The 20,109-nt window shown below is 41.9% G+C and overlaps 1 protein-coding gene across 1 annotated transcript; it reads left to right on the top strand.

The window, feature by feature from the left end:
* Positions 1–636: 636 nt before the first annotated feature.
* LOC147422435 (uncharacterized) lies at positions 637–1,161 on the top strand. Its single transcript, XM_086503059.1, has one exon. It carries the CDS (start codon positions 646–648, stop codon positions 1,159–1,161), a length of 516 nt encoding a protein of 171 aa, XP_086359185.1. The 5' UTR covers positions 637–645.
* Positions 1,162–20,109: the final 18,948 nt, after the last annotated feature.

The raw sequence follows: 20,109 nt of genomic DNA, 5'->3' as shown, positions 1-20,109 counted from the left end.
GCTATGTGATAGAATAAAGTGTGTTTTGTACTTTCACTTGTCCAACTTACGAACTATTGTACCATGGGGGGTTTAATTTCAAGGTTTATGACTTATCTAAGATGGGCTCCATTGACAAATGAAGAGAAGCAAAGTCCACCATTTATCTAATCTATCCATGGAAATTGAGAGGATGTACTCATTTTTTAAGTAGAATACTGATTTACAATTTACACACTATGAGAATTTTTTTGACAAGTAGTACTTACTAGTTGACTTTAATCTAGTTGGCATTTATGATATTGAGACAAAGAGAGAGTGTAGCATAAAGAAGGTCAGGTTTTCTATTTATATCGATGATTATATTGTAGATAGACTTTGGAATCTAATAATACCATAGGGTAGACAATAGAAACTCACTTTTATTGTTTCATCTACAATAAACTTTCTTATTTTCAACCTTAGGACATTGGATTGCCTTTCTGTAGGCATGATTTGAAGAAAAATTTTGAATTACCCAGCCAACATCATACAAGACCTTGTCCAATGCATCAGCCACCTCCTTTTCACCTACCACTTATTGTCAACAAGGACATCAAAAGAGTACTTATCTTGGATCTTGAGGGATTGCTTCTCAAGACAATTGAAACAAAACATGGAGATTCTATGCCAACTTGGACTCAACACATGTGTCTTGTGGAGGATAAAGATGAATTTCTTCATGTAGTTCGACCAGACGCAGAGATGTTTTTGGATTTTTGTGGTGAATACTTTGAGATATGGATATGGAGTTGTTATAACCTAACAAGAGTGCATCACATTACTCAAAGATGTTTCCCAGAGCATTATACAAAGTTCAAAGTGTTTATAAGCAATAAGCACTGCCAAAACCCAAACACCATGTTAGGATTTAAAAGGGTTTATCACAAAAATTTGAGTGGTATTTGGAAGATGTTTGAGGATTTGGATGCAAAGAAAACCTTAATTTTTTATCACACTCCATACAGGGTGACGTGGAATATTCCAGGGACATATCTTATATTTCCAAAGATGTGGAGGAAAACATCTGAGCAACTTCAAATATTCTTACAAGAAACAATGATTCCATGGTTTCTAGGATGGTTGTATGCAAGAGACAAGAGAGACTATACCTTCAATGTATTAAAGTGTATCCAAGTGTAAGGAGACTCCAATGTATTGTTAGAGTGCACCTTGTTTTTTGGGTTCTTAATTTTCCTGATTTGGGGTCTATGTCTCATCATGTAGTAGCAAAGATAATTCTTTTCTCTGAAGTAGTTCTATGTCAGTCCATCTCAAAGTTGAAGCTACTTGTAACTAGGAGAAAGTTATGCTTGTTGACGTTGTCAGGAGTTTTTTGGAGCAAGGGATTGCGCATATGTACATACCCATGCATGGTGCATCAAATAAAGTATTGCCCATTTTCCAGAGCCAGGTGGTTACGTGGGGCCCACATGTGTACAGGTAGGACAGCATGTACATAGTGCATCGATTTTCACTATTACCAGTACCAGTGTGTTTTTTCTACAATAAGGAGGAGTTGGTAGCGCGTAAAACTTCTCGAGGAAGCTATCCGCGGGCCGACGACGTGAGGTCAGCAGGTGCGTCAGATGGCATCTAGTGGCGTCAGGAGGGCAAACGAGGTCAATATTTGCACGCAGATGAGGACGGACACAACGTGGGTGTTTGCTTGTGAGAATTATGCAGAAAGGTCATCATGAGGACCTTTTTTTGGGGCCACTTCACGTGGTGGCGAGATGCATTATTGGAAAAAAGCTGAGTGCCAGGTGTGCGAATGATGCAAAAAGGTGACAACTATGCACTGCGAGGTCAGTTTTTGGCCTGTTCGGGGTCCGTTTGAGGTCATCTAAAAGGCCAAGGGTGCCCAACTAATAAAGCTAAGTGTGGGAACTGAAAAAACTGAGAGAAGACCAGAAAAAACGTGGAGAAGAGAGGAGGAACAGCCGCAGGTGTGTTTTTGCTCATTTTGGAGCCTGTTTTGGCCGTAAACTGCTCATCCGAGGTCGGATTTGAGCACTTTGACATTGTAGACTGGGGTTTTGGGCCGTTCCGGACGCGATGGCGCTGTCCATTTTGCCAAATTCCTCACTCTTTTCCTGCTGTTTTTCTGTGTAAGTTTCTCCTATGAGCGAAGTTTCTGCTCCAGTTTGTGATTGTATCTGGCTTATTTTACCCATATTGTGTGAGCTGTTTGCCCCATTGGTGTTGGCCCAAGCTCATTTGTATCTAAACATCAGAAATTCTCCTCTTTTGAGCTGAGTTTTTGGGTGTGTGTGTGTGTGTGTGTGTTTGTGTGGAGTGGGCAAGTGGATAGTCTCTCTCCTCTCACTCCAGAGGTGTGTTCCCTGTCTCGGCCAGGTGTGTTGTGTAAGCCGAGTGGTGCCCGATAGTGTGTGTGTGTATCTTCCCAAGAGTGTGTGTCGGGTCGTTATAGAGGCGCTGTGTGTGTTTTCATCCCGCTCACATTCTTTTGGCGCCCCCACGGAGGATCTTCTTCGAGTACCTTCTGCTTCGAGCTTCGAGCTTCGGGATTACAGGTTGCAGGTTGCAGGTTGCAGATTACAGGTTACAGGTTACAGGTTACAGGAACAGGGACAGGGACAGGTACAGGTGATTCACACAGGTACAGGTAGCTGGAGTACAGTGATGTCACTTGCAGTTGTTGTGGGAATGCATCACTTGGCGCCTATTTGAGCGCATTGTCTGTTGGATTGTACGTTACTTGTGGAAACTGCCATTGTACGCCTTTGTGGAGCCATATATGGTTTTATTTGGCAGTCCCAGCCATTTCTGAGACTTGGTCTGGAAGATAGTCATTTCTGAGACTTGACTATACGCGATTTGCATTAGCTTTCGTGTGAGGGTCGATAGCGTGAGGTTTTTATTGAGCTGGGGGATTCTCAAATGTGGAGATCCTTTCGGTGATACAGGTAGCTGGAGCACCCTTTTCGTGACCTCGCCATAGGCTATGTACTAGTGAGTCCTACTTGATGCTCGGGTTCTATTGTTGACAGTTTATGCATACATAGACAGTCTATATTTTGGGTTCCTACTGCTCTACTTCTGGGGAAACTCTGTTGAAATTTTCCCAAGTTATGATGGCTGGTTTTTTGGTATTTTGAGCCATTTATGCTGTTATGCTGCTGAAATTTTGGCAAAATCAGAGGTTGAGTCAGGTGTGCCTTCTTGGGAGCTTCATGGTTGGCTTTAATGGATGATCAAAATGGCCCTCAGTTCACTCCTTTTCATTTAACGCAAAGAATTCAGATTAATGTTCATGTGTCCAGGAAGATCTTTTTCCAGCAGCGCATAGTCTTTATGTTTGGGCCAAGAAGATTGAGAGAGATCCTGGAATGTCCTTTGCCTGTTGTCATTCCGATGATCAACTATGAAAACTCATTTGATGTGCATGTGTTTGTCCTTATCTAAAGTTGAGCTCCATTGAAGTTTCTAGGGATTGGGAAGTGAAAAGTTTTGGGTTCTTGCACGTGTGTTCGAAGGGGTTCTCAAAGCATCATAATTTGGGTAGCCATGGCTTTCTCTTATCCCGAGTTTCATGGAAGAAGTGATGAAGATGTGGAAGAATTTTTGGAAAAGATGGAGGTTGCCTGCATTAGCAACCAGATTCATGACCCTACGCAAATGTTACGCCTTCTCCAAATTTGTTTGAAGAGTGATGCACGAGCTTGGTCCAAAGCATTTGAAGAGGAGTTGCGTATGGCTGATCCACCTATAAGATTGAGTTGGGACAATCTAAGGCATGGATTGGAAGTGGAGTTTGTGAAGATAGAAGACCCTAACAAAGTGTGGCAAGAAGTACAGGCTTTGGTGCAAAAGGAAGGTGAGCCAGTAGATGCGTACATACGTAAGTTTTCATTGGCATGGGAGCGAATGTGCAAGGCTTTAGCACCACAGGTACCCCCACCTGACATGATGAAGAAGGACAGGTTCTTGGCTGGTCTTTGGGAGAATATACGTTGGAGAGTGGAGCTAAAGAAGCCTAGGACATATGAAGATGCACTAGAGGTAGCAAGGAACAAAGAGTGGAAGCTGAGGAAAATGAGCCAGTTAGGGGTGGAGTCTTTGCCAATGAGGTCTGAATTTCAGCCTATAGAGTCTTTACAAGGGCGCATGTCAGGGGTTCATCATGAACCAGTGGTTCCTGTTACTACTCAGGTTATGCCAGTAGTGGTCACTACAGCAGTGCAAGATGATGGCCTAAGGCAAGACATGAGGCAAGTGGTTGATCTGATGAAGAATCTCAGCCTAAACATGCTAGGTCAAGTGGGAAATAATCAAGGTCGAGGGCGGTTTGCAAATCAGCCAGGAGGTGAAGAAAGACCTAGGAATGGTGCTGGACAAAGTAATAGTAGGTTTTGGAGGCAGACGCCCACATGTTATAATTGTGGAGAGTTGGGTCACATCAGCCCGCAATGTGATAAGCCACCAAGGATGGGGGGAGACATGTATCCATTGCCTAGACAGGTGCTAACTAGATCAAATGATTATGGCATCGAAATTAAGGGAGACGAAGGAACCAGTGGACTGACCCAGGAGGAAAAGGGAAAGACAAAAGTGCTAAGTGTAGTCACCTTGGAGAAGGCATCAAAGCTAGAGGATACATTAGTGATGCCTATTGGGAAGAGGACCACAGAGGATAAGGAAGGAAGAAGTGCCCCAGGTCCTAGTAAGAAGAAAGGAAAGAGCCATGAAGGTGAGGATATCAAGGCCAAGAGGAAAAGGAGAGCTCGTCGAAAGTTTCATGTTTCAGATTTTCCACTAGGGGATGGGCAATTAAGCTATGACTTGAAGGAGGATCTGACGAGCAGGAAGGCAGATGTTACTTTTGGGCAGCTTATAGAGATGGTGCCTAAGCTAAAGCGACAGTGGAAGAGGATGGTTAACCCAATGGAGAAAGAGCCAGAGAGAGGTTCAATGAAGGTGTTGGCAATGGACGAGCTACCAGACATTTGTCCAATAGTAGATGTGTGGCATAAAAGGAAAAATTTGGGACAAGGTTATGTGGATGGCGGAGCCCAAATATGCGTCATAACACACTCATGCGTTGAGAAGATGGGTCTCACAGTGGCTGGGGTGTCAGGTTTTCGGATCAGATTGGCAAACCATCAAAAAGTAAAATGCTTGGGTGTTGTAAAGAGCTTAGAAGTGGAGGCATATGATGCAAAGGCAGTGGTTGATTTTCATGTGATGCCAGCAGGGTTGGGAGCATATCCTATTATACTGGGCAGACCATGGTTACGTGCAGTGGGAGCTGTTCAAGATTGGCGACATGGTACAATTAGCCTCTATGGAAAGACAGGTACCAAGAAGCTTTATAATATGGACACAAGGAAACGATTAGAGGAGCTTTATGAAGATGAGGATGAGTCTAGTGATGAAGACTCTTCCACGGTGACAGATGAGGACAGTGATAGCACTACCAGCAGTGATGAGGATGTTGATGTTGCATTTCTTTTGATGGATAAAGAAATCCAGGAGTGTGGTTTAGTCGCATTTGCGAATGAAGTTGAAGATGAAAGTGAAGGACCTTATGAAGTGATTGAAGGGCTGATGCAAACCAAGGTTGAGTTGTCAAAAAAGCAGGAATTAATGACGCAAATGATTAGTGGAGACCTCTCAGCTATGGAGAAGGATATATTTTTGCATATGCTGGCTAGTTTTTCTGATTTGTTCATTACTTCATATGAAGAGATCAGAGGGTTCAAGGGCGAAGAGATGCATATAGAGCTGAAAGAAGGTGCTAAGCCAGTACGGCAAAGGCTAAGAAGGATGGGTCAAGAGCAAATGGAAGCCTTGCGGGTAGAGGTGGACAAGTTATTGAAGGCAGGGTTCATAGTTCCAGTGGAGACCACAGAATGGGTGAGTCCAGTAGTAGTCAGTCCAAAGAAGGATGGGAAGTGGAGAATTTGTGTAGATTTTAAACCCTTAAACGCAGCCACTAAGAAGAACCCATATCCTCTTCCATTCATCGATCAGATCTTGGATTCAGTGGCAGGTTATGAGAGGTACAGTGTGTGTGATGGTTTTTTAGGCTATTTTCAATTGAAGATTGCTCTTAAAGACCGCACAAAAACAACATTTATTACGCCATGGGGCTGCTATTGCTACACAGTGTTGCCGTTTGGGTTGTCAAATGGACCATCTTTCTATCAAGAAAGAGCAAATTGGGTGCTGGAACCATTCATTGGTAGTTGTGTTAAGGCTTTTATGGATGACTTCTGTGTTTATAGCAGTAGGGCTGAACACCATGAGAAGCTGCAGATGGTATTGGCTCGATATGATGAATGTGGAGGACAACTAAATCCAAAGAAATGTCATCTAGCACAGCCAAGGGTGAAGTTATTGGGCCATATGGTGTCAGAAAATGGCATTGAGGCTGATCCAGATAAGGTGAAGTCTATTATTCTTCTTCCATCACCTATGAGTACGAAGCAATTGGCAACCTTTATACACAAAGTGAAGTACATGGCACGGTTTATTCCATTGTCTTTGCAGCTTCTTTATCCATTACAGCAAGTGGCAAAGCATGATCCATTGCAATGGGATGACAAGTGTGAAGAAGTGTTTCAAGAGGTGAAAGAGGTGTTAGGGGGGTTGTCAGCCATGCAGGCTCCTGATTGGGAGAAAGTTTTTTATGTAAATCCATCAGTGGGGGATGATGCCATTGGAGCCATGCTATTGCAAAAGGGGAAGGGCAGCCATTATATGAGGCCAGTGTATTGTGCAAGCCGAGTGAAGTTGGTAGCGGAGAGAAAGTTATCGGAAGTAGAGCTAGTGATGGCTAGTGTAATATTTGCTTGTCGACGATTTCGTCATTACTTGCTACCACGGCCTTTTGTTTTCTTGACGAGTTATGCCTTTTTGCCACAGTTAATTAATGGTATTAACATGTCAAATGTGGTGAAGAAATGGGTAATTGAGCTGCAAGAGTTTGAGTTCTCTTTTCTAGTGGAAGATAGTACAAGGGCTACCCTAGCTGATTTGTTGACCTACAAGGAGAATCCCCTTATTGTTAAGGAAGAGGTGGTGAGAAAGGTAGTTGAAGAAGTGCCACAGATCAGCAATGCACATGTGTTGTTCTTTGATGGTTCATATAGAAAGAGCCATGATGCAGCTTCAGGGGGTATAGCACTTTATGATCCAGAGGGGAAGCTAGTATGCAAGAGAGGGTTCAAATTGGATGCTCATAGTAACAATGAGGCTGAATATGCTACATTGGAAGCCGGATTACACATTTGTTTGAAGCATGGGGTTCGAAGGTTGAGCATAAAAGGTGATGCCTTGTTAGTGGTGAAGCAAGTGTTGGGTGTGTGGAAGAACAAGAACACCTCATTGAAGGAAATGTGCTTCAGAATTAAAGGCCTGTTAAAAAAGTTTGAAGCATGGAGTATCAGACACATTGAACGTGCTCTAAATGGAGAGGCACATGAAGCAGCTCAAGGCATGATTGGGGAGCTATTTGTGTTGAGGACCACTTTACCTCTTTATCATGGCCAGGAAAGTTTGGCTCAAGAAGAGGAGTTTTTGCTAACAGGAATCATTCCAAAGGAGATTCAGAAGTCTAAGAAGTATGGCTTTGTGCGTAGAGCATACAGGTACAAATTGATTGGTGATGTCTTATACATGAAAGGGGCTGATCTCGTGTTGAGACGTGTACCTTGGCGGGAGGAGCTTTACAGAGTGTTGGAAGAGAATCACGAAGGCGCATGTGGTGGCCATTTTGCTCTAAAGATCACCTTGCATAAGATTTTGCAAGAGGGGTATGTATGGCCTAGTTTGCACAAGGATGTTCACCATTGGTGTAGGTCTTGCAATAGGTGTCAAGCATTTGGGAAGAGAGTGTTGAAGCCAGAGCTACGAAAAACCATTATGGCGTTTGATGTGTTTGAAAAGTGGGGGATTGATGCAATAGGCCCGTTACCTATCACAAGCAGGGGCAAAAGCTATATCTTGACGGCAGTGGACTATCTCTCTAGATGGGCAGAGGCTATAGCAGTAAAACAGATCACTGCAAAGGATGTGGCAAAATTTGTGTATGATGAAATATGTTGCAAGTTTGGGGTGCCACTGGAGTTACTTTCAGATAAGGGGCCTGGCTTTAGAGCTAAACTGCTAGATTTTTTATGTGCAAAGATGAAGATTAGGCACCAGCATACCACTCCTTATTACCCGCAGTGTAATGGCTTGAATGAAAGATTCAATGGTGAGTTGGTACAGATTCTTTCGAAAGTGACAGAGCACCAAGGAAAGAATTGGGATTTGGAATTGCCTAGTGCATTATGGGCTTACCGTACTTCGGTGAAGACAGGTACAGGGTTTACTCCATTTCATTTGGTGTATGGAAAGGAAGCACTATTGCCTGTGGAGGTAGAGTTGCCTGCGGTCAAGATGTTAGAGAAGTTGCTTGGGCCGCCTAGTGATGCATTCAAAGAGAGGCTCTTGCAGTTACAAGAGGTCCAGTTGGATAGGATGAGCGCTTTGGAGCATTATGGGCAGAGGCAGGATAAGGCTTTGACAAAGCTAAATGAAAAGGTCAAAAGTAAGGGTATCAAGCAACATGACTTGGTTTTGCGCTACAACAGTAAGCTGGACAACACCTTCCAAAAGAAGTTTCAAATTAAGTGGGAAGGCCCTTTCAAGGTAGTAGAGTGTTTTCCAAATGGCACATATCAGCTGGCTAACCTGGATGGTGTTCTACATAAGTCAAGGGTAAATGGATTGCGTCTTAAATTGTATCATGCTAGATTGATGATGGTGGAACAAGATGAGTTGTCGGTGGAGCAAGAAATGTTGGTGAAGGATGAGGAGACTTGTGATGCGGCGAGTCTCATATCTCTCTTTGCTGCTGCTGATCATGAATGATCTAGCAGGCTAGGGGATGGGCAAATTATGTCAGGAGTTTTTTGGAGCAAGGGATTGCGCATATGTACATACCCATGCATGGTGCATCAAATAAAGTATTGCCCATTTTCCAGAGCCAGGTGGTTACGTGGGGCCCACATGTGTACAGGTAGGACAGCATGTACATAGTGCATCGATTTTCACTATTACCAGTACCAGTGTGTTTTTTCTACAATAAGGAGGAGTTGGTAGCACGTAAAACTTCTCGAGGAAGCTATCCGCGGGCCGACGACGTGAGGTCAGCAGGTGCGTCAGATGGCATCTAGTGGCGTCAGGAGGGCGAACGAGGTCAATATTTGCACGCAGATGAGGACGGACACAACGTGGGTGTTTGCTTGTGAGAATTATGCAGAAAGGTCATCATGAGGACCTTTTTTTGGGGCCACTTCACGTGGTGGCGAGATGCATTATTGGAAAAAAGCTGAGTGCCAGGTGTGCGAATGATGCAAAAAGGTGACAACTATGCACTGAGAGGTCAGTTTTTGGCCTGTTCGGGGTCCGTTTGAGGTCATCTAAAAGGCCAAGGGTGCCCAACTAATAAAGCTAAGTGTGGGAACTGAAAAAACTGAGAGAAGACCAGAAAAAACGTGGAGAAGAGAGGAGGAACAGCCGCAGGTGTGTTTTTGCTCATTTTGGAGCCTGTTTTGGCCGTAAACTGCTCATCCGAGGTCGGATTTGAGCACTTTGACATTGTAGACTGGGGTTTTGGGCCGTTCCGGACGCGATGGCGCTGTCCATTTTGCCAAATTCCTCACTCTTTTCCTACTGTTTTTCTGTGTAAGTTTCTCCTATGAGCGAAGTTTCTGCTCCAGTTTGTGATTGTATCTGGCTTATTTTACCCATATTGTGTGAGCTGTTTGCCCCATTGGTGTTGGCCCTAGCTCATTTGTATCTAAACATCAAAAATTCTCCTCTTTTGAGCTGAGTTTTTGGGTGTGTGTGTGTGTGTGTGTTTGTGTGGAGTGGGCAAGTGGATAGTCTCTCTCCTCTCACTCCAGAGGTGTGTTCCCTGTCTCGGCCAGGTGTGTTGTGTAAGCCGAGTGGTGTCCCATAGTGTGTGTGTGTATCTTCCCAAGAGTGTGTGTCGGGTCATTATAGAGGCGCTGTGTGTGTTTTCATCCCGCTCACAACGTCAGAATAAAACTTGCAAGTGTGGAATGGAGAGCTCATGGACTTTGCATACGTGAGAGATCTTCTTCTTGGGCACAAATGTTTACCTCAAGTATTTTATCATTGCATCCTTCATGTAAAAGAAGGCAAGGGAGTGTAGCTTTGACAAGTGGTGATCTTTGTATTCCTCCAAAAGTCAAGGAAGCCTATATTGGACAGTGCACCATAAAACCAACCCTTCTATGATGCAAGAGAGAATATGTTATATTTTCTATGTATAGATCATGCCTTACATGAAGAAGTCCTAGTTTAGAGGGGGATGTTACTTCAGTGTCATACACAAGTGGATTGTATTGCTCTATGGGTCCTAGCTTGGACAAGTGATGGACCTTGAACAAAAAATTTAGGTACTCGCTTTGACATCATCTTGGAAAATTTGTGGGTCTTCAAACCAAGCTCTCCATGCTAAGATAAGCTGTAGGTAAAATAGTAGAGCCTAGAACAAGATAAGGGATCCAATGTACTAGTCTTCTAATGGTGTAATTGGCTACAAACATGGGATTGGCTAAACAATCTACCCTCTATGAACTATAGCTTGGACAAGTGGTGGACCTTGAAACAAGAAACCCAATGTGCAACATGGTTTGCCATGTTTGAATGGAGCCTAATTTGGACACTAGTAAATATTTCTTTGCTCCCAAATTCATGGGAGCCTAGCTTGGACAAGCGATGGATCTTGCTTCTCTCCGTGCTTCAAAGAATCATAGATGGAATAGATGGTGGATCTTTTCTTCTATCCATGCTCCAATGGAGCTACCTTGAACAACTGTTAGAACTTCAAACAAAAACCCCCATGGGAAACATATCATGCATTACCAAGGTGGTGACAAAAAAACCATTCAAGGTATAGGCTAATAGGTTGGACAAGTGTGGACCTTTCACCTAGATACTAGGATAGACAAGTAGTGAACCTTCTGATGTTTTTCCATTCCCATCTTAGATAAGCTATTTACCTTGTATCTTTAAGGTTGGACACATTGTGGACTTATAAACTAAATCATGTACTATCTATGAAGTGTAGCTTGAATAAGTGGTGGACCTTGAAACCAAAAACTAAATGTACGACATAGAAGGGGTTATCCATATTTTAATGGCCCTAGTTTGGAAATATGGTAAATCTTTCTTCTATCCTAGTCTCATTGATCATAGTTTGGTCAAGTATTGGAGCTTGTCTCTCTCCATGTTTCAAAGAACCATAAATGGGCTAGACGATGGAGGTTTGGTTCTATCAATGTTCCAACGGAGTTAGCTCGGACACGTGGTGGCCCTTCAAACAAAAGCTATCATGGATAGCATATCTTGGATTATCAAGGTGGTGAAAGAAAACCCATTCAAGGTATTGTCTTATAGGCTAGACAAGCGGTGGACATTGCTAGATACTAGGATGGACAAGTGGTGAACCTTCTATTGTTTCCCCAAGGCCATATTAGACAATCAATATACCTTTCATTTTTAAGTCTAGGCAGGTTGTGAACTACTATACTAAACCATCCATTATCTATGAACTGTAGCTTGGACAAGCGATGGACCTTGAAAAAAAGAAATCCAATGTACAAAATAGCATAGGTTTCCATGTTTTAGTAGATCCTAGTTTGGACATATGGTAAATCTTGTGTCCATGCCAATTTGAATGGATTATAGTTTGGACAAGTGGTAGAGCTTGCTTCTCTTTATGTTTTAAAGAAGCATAAATAGAATAGGAGGTGGAGCTTTGTTTCTATCCTTGCTCCAATGAAGCTAGTTTGGAAAATGGTGGACCTTTCAAGTGAAATCCCTCATGGAAAATATATCATGGGTTATCCAAGTGGTGAAAAAAAAAACTATTCAAGGTATATGCTTATAGGTTTGAAAAGTGGTGGTGGACTTGCACATAGATACAAGGATGAACAAGTGGTGGACTTTGCAAGATATAGCCTTACAAGTTGGACAAGTGGTGCACCTTGCACATAGATGCAAGGATGGAAAAGTGGTGGACCTTCTACTCTTTTTCCATGCCCATCTTAGACCAAATCTAAACGTTGCATCTTTAAGATTGGGCAAGCTGTGGACTATTAGACTAAATCATTTATTGTCTATAAGGTGTAGCTTGGACAAGAGATGGACCTGAAAAAAAGAAACTCAATGTACAACATAGCATGGGCTTTGCATGTTTTAGTGGATCCTAGTTCGAGCGTATGGTAAAAATTGCTTCTCTTCCAATTTCAATGGAGCCTAGCTTGTCCAAGTGGTTGAGCTTGCTTCAAAGAATCTTAGATGGGATAAATGGTGGGGCTTTGCTTCTATCCATGTTCCAAAGGAGCTATCTTGGACAAGTGGTGGACCTTCAAACAAAATCCCTCATGGACAATATATCATGGGTTATCTAGGTGGTGAAAAATACAAACCATTCAAGATATAGCTTAGAAGGTTGGGCCTTGCATCTACATACTAGGATGGACAAGTGGTTGACCTTCTATTATTATCCATGAACATCTTAAACAAGTGGTACACCTTGCATATCTAAGACTAGGCATGGGTGGACTATTAGAATAAACCATCTATAATCTATGAACTACTATTTGGACATGTGGTGGACCTTGAAACAAGAAACCCAATGTACAACAACGCATGGGTTTTCATGTTCTACAGGAGCCTAGTTTGGGGATATGGTAAATCTTGCTTCTACCTTAGTTTTAGTGGAGCCTATCTTGGCCATGTGGTGGAGCTATGCTCAATCAAGCTCCAAGATATGCTACACATTTTCTATATGACTCTTGTTTCAAGTGAAGAAGTTCTAGACTAGAGGTGGACATTGCTTCAATTTCATGCACAAGTTGGTTCTAATGCTCAATGGGTTGTATCTGGACAAGTGGTGGACCTTGAACAAAAATTTTAGGTAGTCACTTTGACCTTGGAGTGGACAAGTGTTTGGCCTTCAATCAAAGTTCTCCATGTTAAGCTAGATTGTAGGTAGAACAAATAGAGCATAGACAATGACAAGGGATGCATTGTACTAGTCTTCTAATGGTGCAATTGGCTAAAACCATGGAATTTCATGTCCAATGTTGCTCTCAATGTGTACTATATGAGCATAAAGTGGAATGAGATCTTAGCAAAATTGATGGTTTGGACAAGATCTCATTACTAGAAACACGACATATGAAAACTTGTCCAACCTAGGAATTGAGATTTTCCCAGTTTACCTAATATGGTCTTTAAAGGTTTCATGTTAAGTTAGCACCAAGAAGATAGCGGTGAAATACCAATCCCTCTAAGTGTGTCATTTGATGTTTCATTGGTAGTGGTTGCTTTGATATTTTGGTTGTGTTTCTAGTGTTGTTGAGAGTCTTGTTTGAATCTGTAATCCACATGTGGCTTTTGTATTGGTCTTTGTTTAAGTACCCAAATTTTTGTTTGGGTCTTTGGAACTTGCTATAGAATCTTGGGTACCCAAATTTGTTGCACCACTGGTTGTGGATCAAATGACCTTGGTCTTAGTGTGCTCTAAGAGGTTGATCTTGTAGGGAGTTCCCTGTTGTGTCACTTTGGAATCTAGATTTTCTCTTGATTGCCTGGTGCAGCAAGAAATTTCTTCCACCCATACTTGTTTATACCTTTAAGGTTGTTGTCGTAGTTTTTCATTTGTCTTCTTTGAGGTAGCTTGACGTTGGTAGGATTAACTTGTGCAACCGGTTTCGTTTTAACCCAAACATTCTTTGGTGCTATTGGTGACTTTTGTGGTGGCAGATGTTTGGTGGTTTTGTTGAAAACATTCTTTGGACTATTCTCTTTGCTTGGTTGTGCAGTAGTAATCAGGTTGTCGTGTTTTTTTGTTGCAAAGGGGACTAATTGTATTTTGGTTGCATGCTGAATATTGACTCTATCAGAGCTCCAATCAATTTGTACATTGTACTTTTGCTGCCATGGCTGGCCCAATAGCAACGAATGTTGTGTTGTCTTATCTTCTATTACATAAAACTTGTGCGAGTAGATATATTGATTGACATGTACATGTATCACCACACATCCAATGGCTTTGATTGAGTGCTTTGAATAACTTTGAATGCTTCCATGTATCGGTTGAAACTGCCCTTCAAGTGTCAGCTGCTTGTATAGGCTGTAGGAAATGAGGTTTCCTTGAGCTTCAAAATCTATGATTGCCTTGGCCTCCACTTGATTACATCCAAGCTTGAGTTTTATGGTTGTGTCCATTCTATGGTTCTCTTCAAAGTCGACCACTTTGATCACATTGATCTGTGTTGGTGGTCCGTGATGTTGTTGTTGTAAAAGCTTCCATTTTTATATGCACGCCCTAGCTTCTTCTTGAGCTTCTTTTACAACCCGTTGCTTTTTTTGAGAGCGATTCCTTTCTCATGGATTTGTTAAGCATGTTCTGGGTTAGTGGGAGTTGGTATTTTTTAAGCCAACATCCACTAATATTATTTTCTCTTCAATGTAGCAATCTTGATGGCTCCACTTGGTGATATATCAGTGATCACCAAGTCCCATCCCTCGCTTTTTAAGTTTTTTCTCATGTTGTTTCAATGTGTAAACCAAGATATAGTCTCCTAGTTTAAACTCTTTCGAGCGTATACATGGTTATCAAAAAACTCCTTTTGTCACCTTTTTTGAGCATAGATAGAGGCTATGGCCTTCAGAAAAAGCTCATCTAGTTTCTCAAGATCATCGACTCTGGTGGACAATTCATGGAATGTCCATCCAGTTTGTTTAGCTATTCATAGCATGGGGACCAAGAACTCTAGTGGCAAGATAGCATTAAGGACAAACACCATGTTGTACGGTGTTCTCCCAATTGAGGTTTTGTATGCTACCCCCAATAATCCCACAATGTGGCGTGTAATTGTTGGTCCCAATCTTCTCTTGAGTTAGATACTATTTTGGTTAAAACCGTGCATAGAATCTTATTGGTAGCTTCAGCCTATCCATTAGCTTGTGGGTGGTATGGAACATACTTCCTGTGAACTACCATGAATTTGTCCAAAATATTTTCAATAAATTCATTAGGAAGATGTGTGCCATGGTCACTAAACATTTCTATGGGTAAGCCATATCTAACAAAGATATTTTTGTATAGAAACTATGAAGTGGTTCTTGCATCAGCTTTTTGTGTTGCCTTAGCTTCAGCCCACTTTGTGAGATAGTCTGTAGCCACAATGATATATTGGGCATGAGTTTTGTAAGAGGGGGATGAGGTTGGTCCTATGTACCCCACTTAGCAAAAGTTCTTGCTCCCATCATTGGCCTTAAAGGCATAACATCTCTCTTCATCAATATCTTGGTACCTTGACACACATTGAGTCTCTTAACATATTCGTCAGCATCCATGTATAATGTAGGCCACCATATTCGTCAGCATCCATGTATAATGTAAGCCACCATATTCCCGTAGTTAAGACAATTTTGGTTGTCTTATACCCTAAGAAATGGCCTCCATTGAGTCCTTCATGTGCCTGCTCTAGGATGGGTAAATACATGCTTTTGGTTTCACGCGTTGTCGTGCTGTGACACGTACATAGTGGGAACGCATGCTACAAAATCTATCTTGTATTTTTTTTAGATACATAATTATATTTCCTATAATGTACATATGCATATGTAAGTATAAAAATAAGCTTTCTATCTCATCTTATTATTTATCTCAAGGGTAATGTATTCTTACTTTACCATCAAAAAAATACTATGGGAAAAGTGTCAATAGCTCCGCCTCTTTAACTTGGGGCAAAAAAAGCATTGATTCTTTATTTCTACTATTTCATTATCATCTCACACCCTAGCTAGATCATATATCTAGGGTAAACTCCAATATATATATTTTTTATGTATTTTTTATACTTTTCTTATATTTCTTTTTAAATAGCTACTAGGAGAGAATCAAATCCTAGTGGGACACTAGGTGGCATGATTTCAAAGATACACTTATTTTAATGCATTATTGCAAGCATGATTACAAAACTTTGTCAAGGAGCAATGTCATGATTTCATATGGCATGAGGTGTCCTTTGGAATCAAATGAAAGTTTAGGCTAAGGGGACCACATGAAGACTTTTGCTGCCAGAAATGGACCCTATTTTGATGAATTTTTTACACAAGGTTCCAATCCGAATTGGAGAATGATTTTAAAATGAAAATCGTAGCTAATGAGCTGAAGTTTCTGCCCATATTTTTACTTTTTTTATTTGGAGCTACGGTTGAGGAGATATGATCAAAATACTGGACCCCAGTCTGCCCACATCATGCAGGGACAGCTCATTTCCAACTTTTCCAATTCCTGTTCACACTAGCTCCTCTCTTCTTGTGTAAACCCTTGTGGGTTCCCTTCACCTATAAAAGGGGACCTCTTCTTCCTTGGAAGGAACTCAAGCATTCAAGCCATTGATGAGAGGAATTCTTGAGGGAGTGAGTAGTAATGCCTAATTGTACTTAGCCCCATTAACATAAGCCCAAGCCTACACTTTCTCCTATAGGAAAACTAGCCATTCTTGTACGCCATCCTTGGAGGATCAACTCTAATCAAAGAAGGTGTTGTACTTGGCGTATCAATCAACGTTGAATTCTCCCCTCTTCTTCTCTCTCCCATCAATAATGGTGCCGAAGGGTTTCAAGTAAGATGTGTTCTACATTGATGTTTTCTTGATTTCTTGTTGTTTTCATTTTCATCTCTAATCCAACATATATATATGTATCTAATCTCATCTCCTTAACCAAACCTATCTCTCTCATTCTTAGTAATTCATCCTCTCTAGGTTCTCTTTGCTACAGGTACATCTCTCCCCGCAGTATCCTTATTGCCTACGGGCAAGAATAGGGCTTGGGAGGGAAACTTCTCATCTCTTCACTTCTCTCGTATCTACATTTCTCACATACTATCCTAGATGAATAACCCACATGATGATCATTTCTATCGCTTTCACTCTGTACGATCTATTAGAATTAACGTATGGATTAGCCGTAAAATACACTTTCAACAACGTATAGTGTTTCTCTTCGGCCCTGAAAGGCTCAATGAAATACTTCTATCACCGGATCCCATCATACTACCTCTCATAGACTATAATTTTTCTTTTGATGTAAGCGTAGTTATCTTGCTATGAACCAAGAGGATTTGTACACACAATTAATCCCAATCACTAGACAAAATATATATATTATCGTAAGCACAAAACTACAATTCCAAAGAACAATTCGTAGCCTATTTGGTCAGCCAAGATTGAATGCCATTAACTCATCCATTAACCCTTTCATATTACCCATGATACGATATGACCATAGCCTTGATGTTTTCATCTTCGTATTGTTTTGACATTCTCTTTTGCGTTCTTTCTTTGTGTGTGTGTGAGTGCAAGAGAGAAAGAGTGAGTCTTCTTTGATTGCACTTTTTTCCAAACCCTAGTCTTCATGGCATCCATGGTTTAACTCCTTCATATAGTTTTTGTTGAGTTCTCTCACAAACTCTCACAGCCATAAGCCCGGTGCTTTCCTGGCAAGACCGCAAATTTCTCGATATATTTTTGGTGAACCCGACGCGAAACTGCTAGGGTGAGAGTTTGTGGGTAACCATGGGTGATCATGTTGAGCAACAGGGTATGCATTTTGACCCAGCAACAATGCAAATGTTTCGAGCATTTGCAATGTTCATGCAACAACAACATGCTACTGAAAGAAGGGAGATTTCAGCAACAAAGGCCATACAAGCGGTCGTCAACAGAATGGATCAGTTCAATGGCAAAGATGTAACCAAGTACTTACGCGAGTATGTGAAGGAGATGGAGCTGCATCGCGTGTCAGAAGGTGAGATGATTCAAAGCTTTGAGCTAGTTGTTGCTCCAGAAATTAGGGAGCATGTTAGAGCAATTAAAAATGGGCATGGGAGAAATTGGGAAGAACTCAAAGTAGCTTTAAAGGAGGAATATTTCATGGAGGACTCGGAGAGAGTGACCAAAAGGACATTCTTAGAATGGGTAGTCAAGCCAAAGCAAGGACTATCAATAACAGAGCTACTTAGGGAATTTGAGCGGCGCTATGCACAACTCACTAGGACAGAAAGGACCACACTAGATGCAGAGAAGACAGATCTTTTCTTACAAGCTGCAGGTAAAGAGTTTCAAGAAAATTTGGAGCTTCTTCTTGAAGATAAAGATGCTGAGCAAGGACTAAAGACCGACTGGAATGAGGTTGAAGGTGCTGTCTCACTACTTGCCAAACGACAAAGAAGAAGGGACAAGATGGTAGTAAACACTACAAGTCCTTCCACCTCAACTTCTGACAAAATGGTAAAGCCTACTTTTATCGCTCCTAAGTTTGATGAGTCCATGCTAGATGAGCTTGTGAAGGGAATGCGTGACTTGAAGGTGAAGTTTGCAAAGCTTGAAGAAAAAGGCCAACCATCAGGGCCACTTCCTAGGCAAAGACAACAACCCAAAGAAGGGTTTGTTAATAGATGTATTTGGTGTGATAGTACAAACCATGTAAGAAGGGATTGTGATGATTTTAGTGATGCTTTGTCAAAAGATGTTGTCTTTTTTAAGGATGGTAAAATCCACTTAAGAGAGACAGGTCTACCCTTGAGAACTAACTTTGGGAAGGGGGGAATGCAAACCTTAGTTGAAGATATGGCAACCAAGCATGCCACCTCTTCAGTTGAGGCAGCTACTTATGGAGTAAAAATTGAACATTTTTGTGATGAAGAGGTGAGTGACCATCATGGTCAAATTTGGCCAAATGTCATGCAATTAGCTAAAAAGGGAAAGCTTACAAAAGAGATTCTACATGAAGTAGGTGATTGCATACGTCTAGAAACGGGATGGAATGATCCAGTGGACTCATTGTCAGTGCATGCCTACATTAAAAAATGCCAACAAAATGAGGCAATTGTAGAAGAGAAGCGCAGACGTGAGAATGCTGATGAAGGACCATCAAAAAGAGCTTCTAGAAGTGGGGGAAGAAGCGACTCAATGCCTTCTCAAACACCCTCAACACAAGGAGCATCTCCACCTGAAGTACTCATGGAGGAGTCTACAACAGGAAAGAAGAAAGAGCCAACGAAAGGTAATACAAAAGGCCCAACTTATAAACTACAATCTGATATTGAGGTTGCTACAGATTTAAAGAAAGTCTTGGAGGAAAGGATCTTGAATAGCAAGATTGAGTTTACTTTGGGAGAAGTTCTTAGCATTGCAAAGCGTGAATTCCATGAGGAGATCATTGACATCATCAAGAGAAAGAGGCAAACCCTTGCTGAAGTTTCTCGTCCACAGGTTGAAGGGGAAACCTCAAAGACACAAGGGATGCAACTGCAAAATAAGGAGAATGATGGAGTTGTGGTAGGATGCTACCAATCTAGTGGGAGAGTGAAGCAAGTGCATTTCTCAAATGATGATGAAGAAGTTGAAGATATTCCTAGGAGTTACTATTCACGAAGTCATTGGGCAAGGGCTATGTTAACCCTCACGGCACACGGACACCCATCACCTACGATGGACGCGTATTATGTATTTGGTAGAGTCAGGTACCGGGCTTGTCGGACCAATAGGGAAAGGTAGAGTGATCGCCGATGAGAGGCGCACTTTAACTTGGACATTCAAGGGATTAGTTGGTTAAGTATGGGCGCCCAAGTGTGAATGGGGTGAGCTCCTATAAAAGCCAACTAAACCTAATTTTTACTCATTCTCTCATTTGTGCAATTGAAGAGTGCTCTTGCTCCATCTCCATCTTCTTCTTCTTCACCTCCTTGTGTGTGTGTGTGAGAGAGAGAGAGAGAGAGGGAGAGTGTGTGTGCGATCGAGCATTACGAAGGCACGACGGCGGCGAAGCGGTTGAGCGTGGCACGACTGCAGCTTCTTCTTCATCGCGGCGAGGAATCCACCACGAAGGCGAGCGTAGAGCGGTGAGTGACAAACCCTTTGTTTTCTTGAGCTTGCTAGTTTAGGCTTGTTGTGTGCTTGGAGCCGTTTGTGGCTCGCACACGGTGTATTGGCAAGTCCCTTGCTTCGACAGTGCGGC

The sequence above is a fragment of the Adiantum capillus-veneris genome, chromosome 27 (assembly GCF_014529385.1).
Source record: "Adiantum capillus-veneris isolate H3 chromosome 27, ASM1452938v2, whole genome shotgun sequence".
Classification (NCBI taxonomy): domain Eukaryota; kingdom Viridiplantae; phylum Streptophyta; class Polypodiopsida; order Polypodiales; family Pteridaceae; genus Adiantum; species Adiantum capillus-veneris.
The sequence above is the reverse complement of the archived record's forward strand: the minus strand, read 5'-3'. Positions and strand labels throughout refer to the sequence as shown.

What these genes read in the sequence shown, in the direction of transcription:
- LOC147422435 (XM_086503059.1), top strand. Translation starts at nt 646, where the DNA reads ATGCCAACTTGGACTCAACACATGTGTCTTGTGGAGGATAAAGATGAA.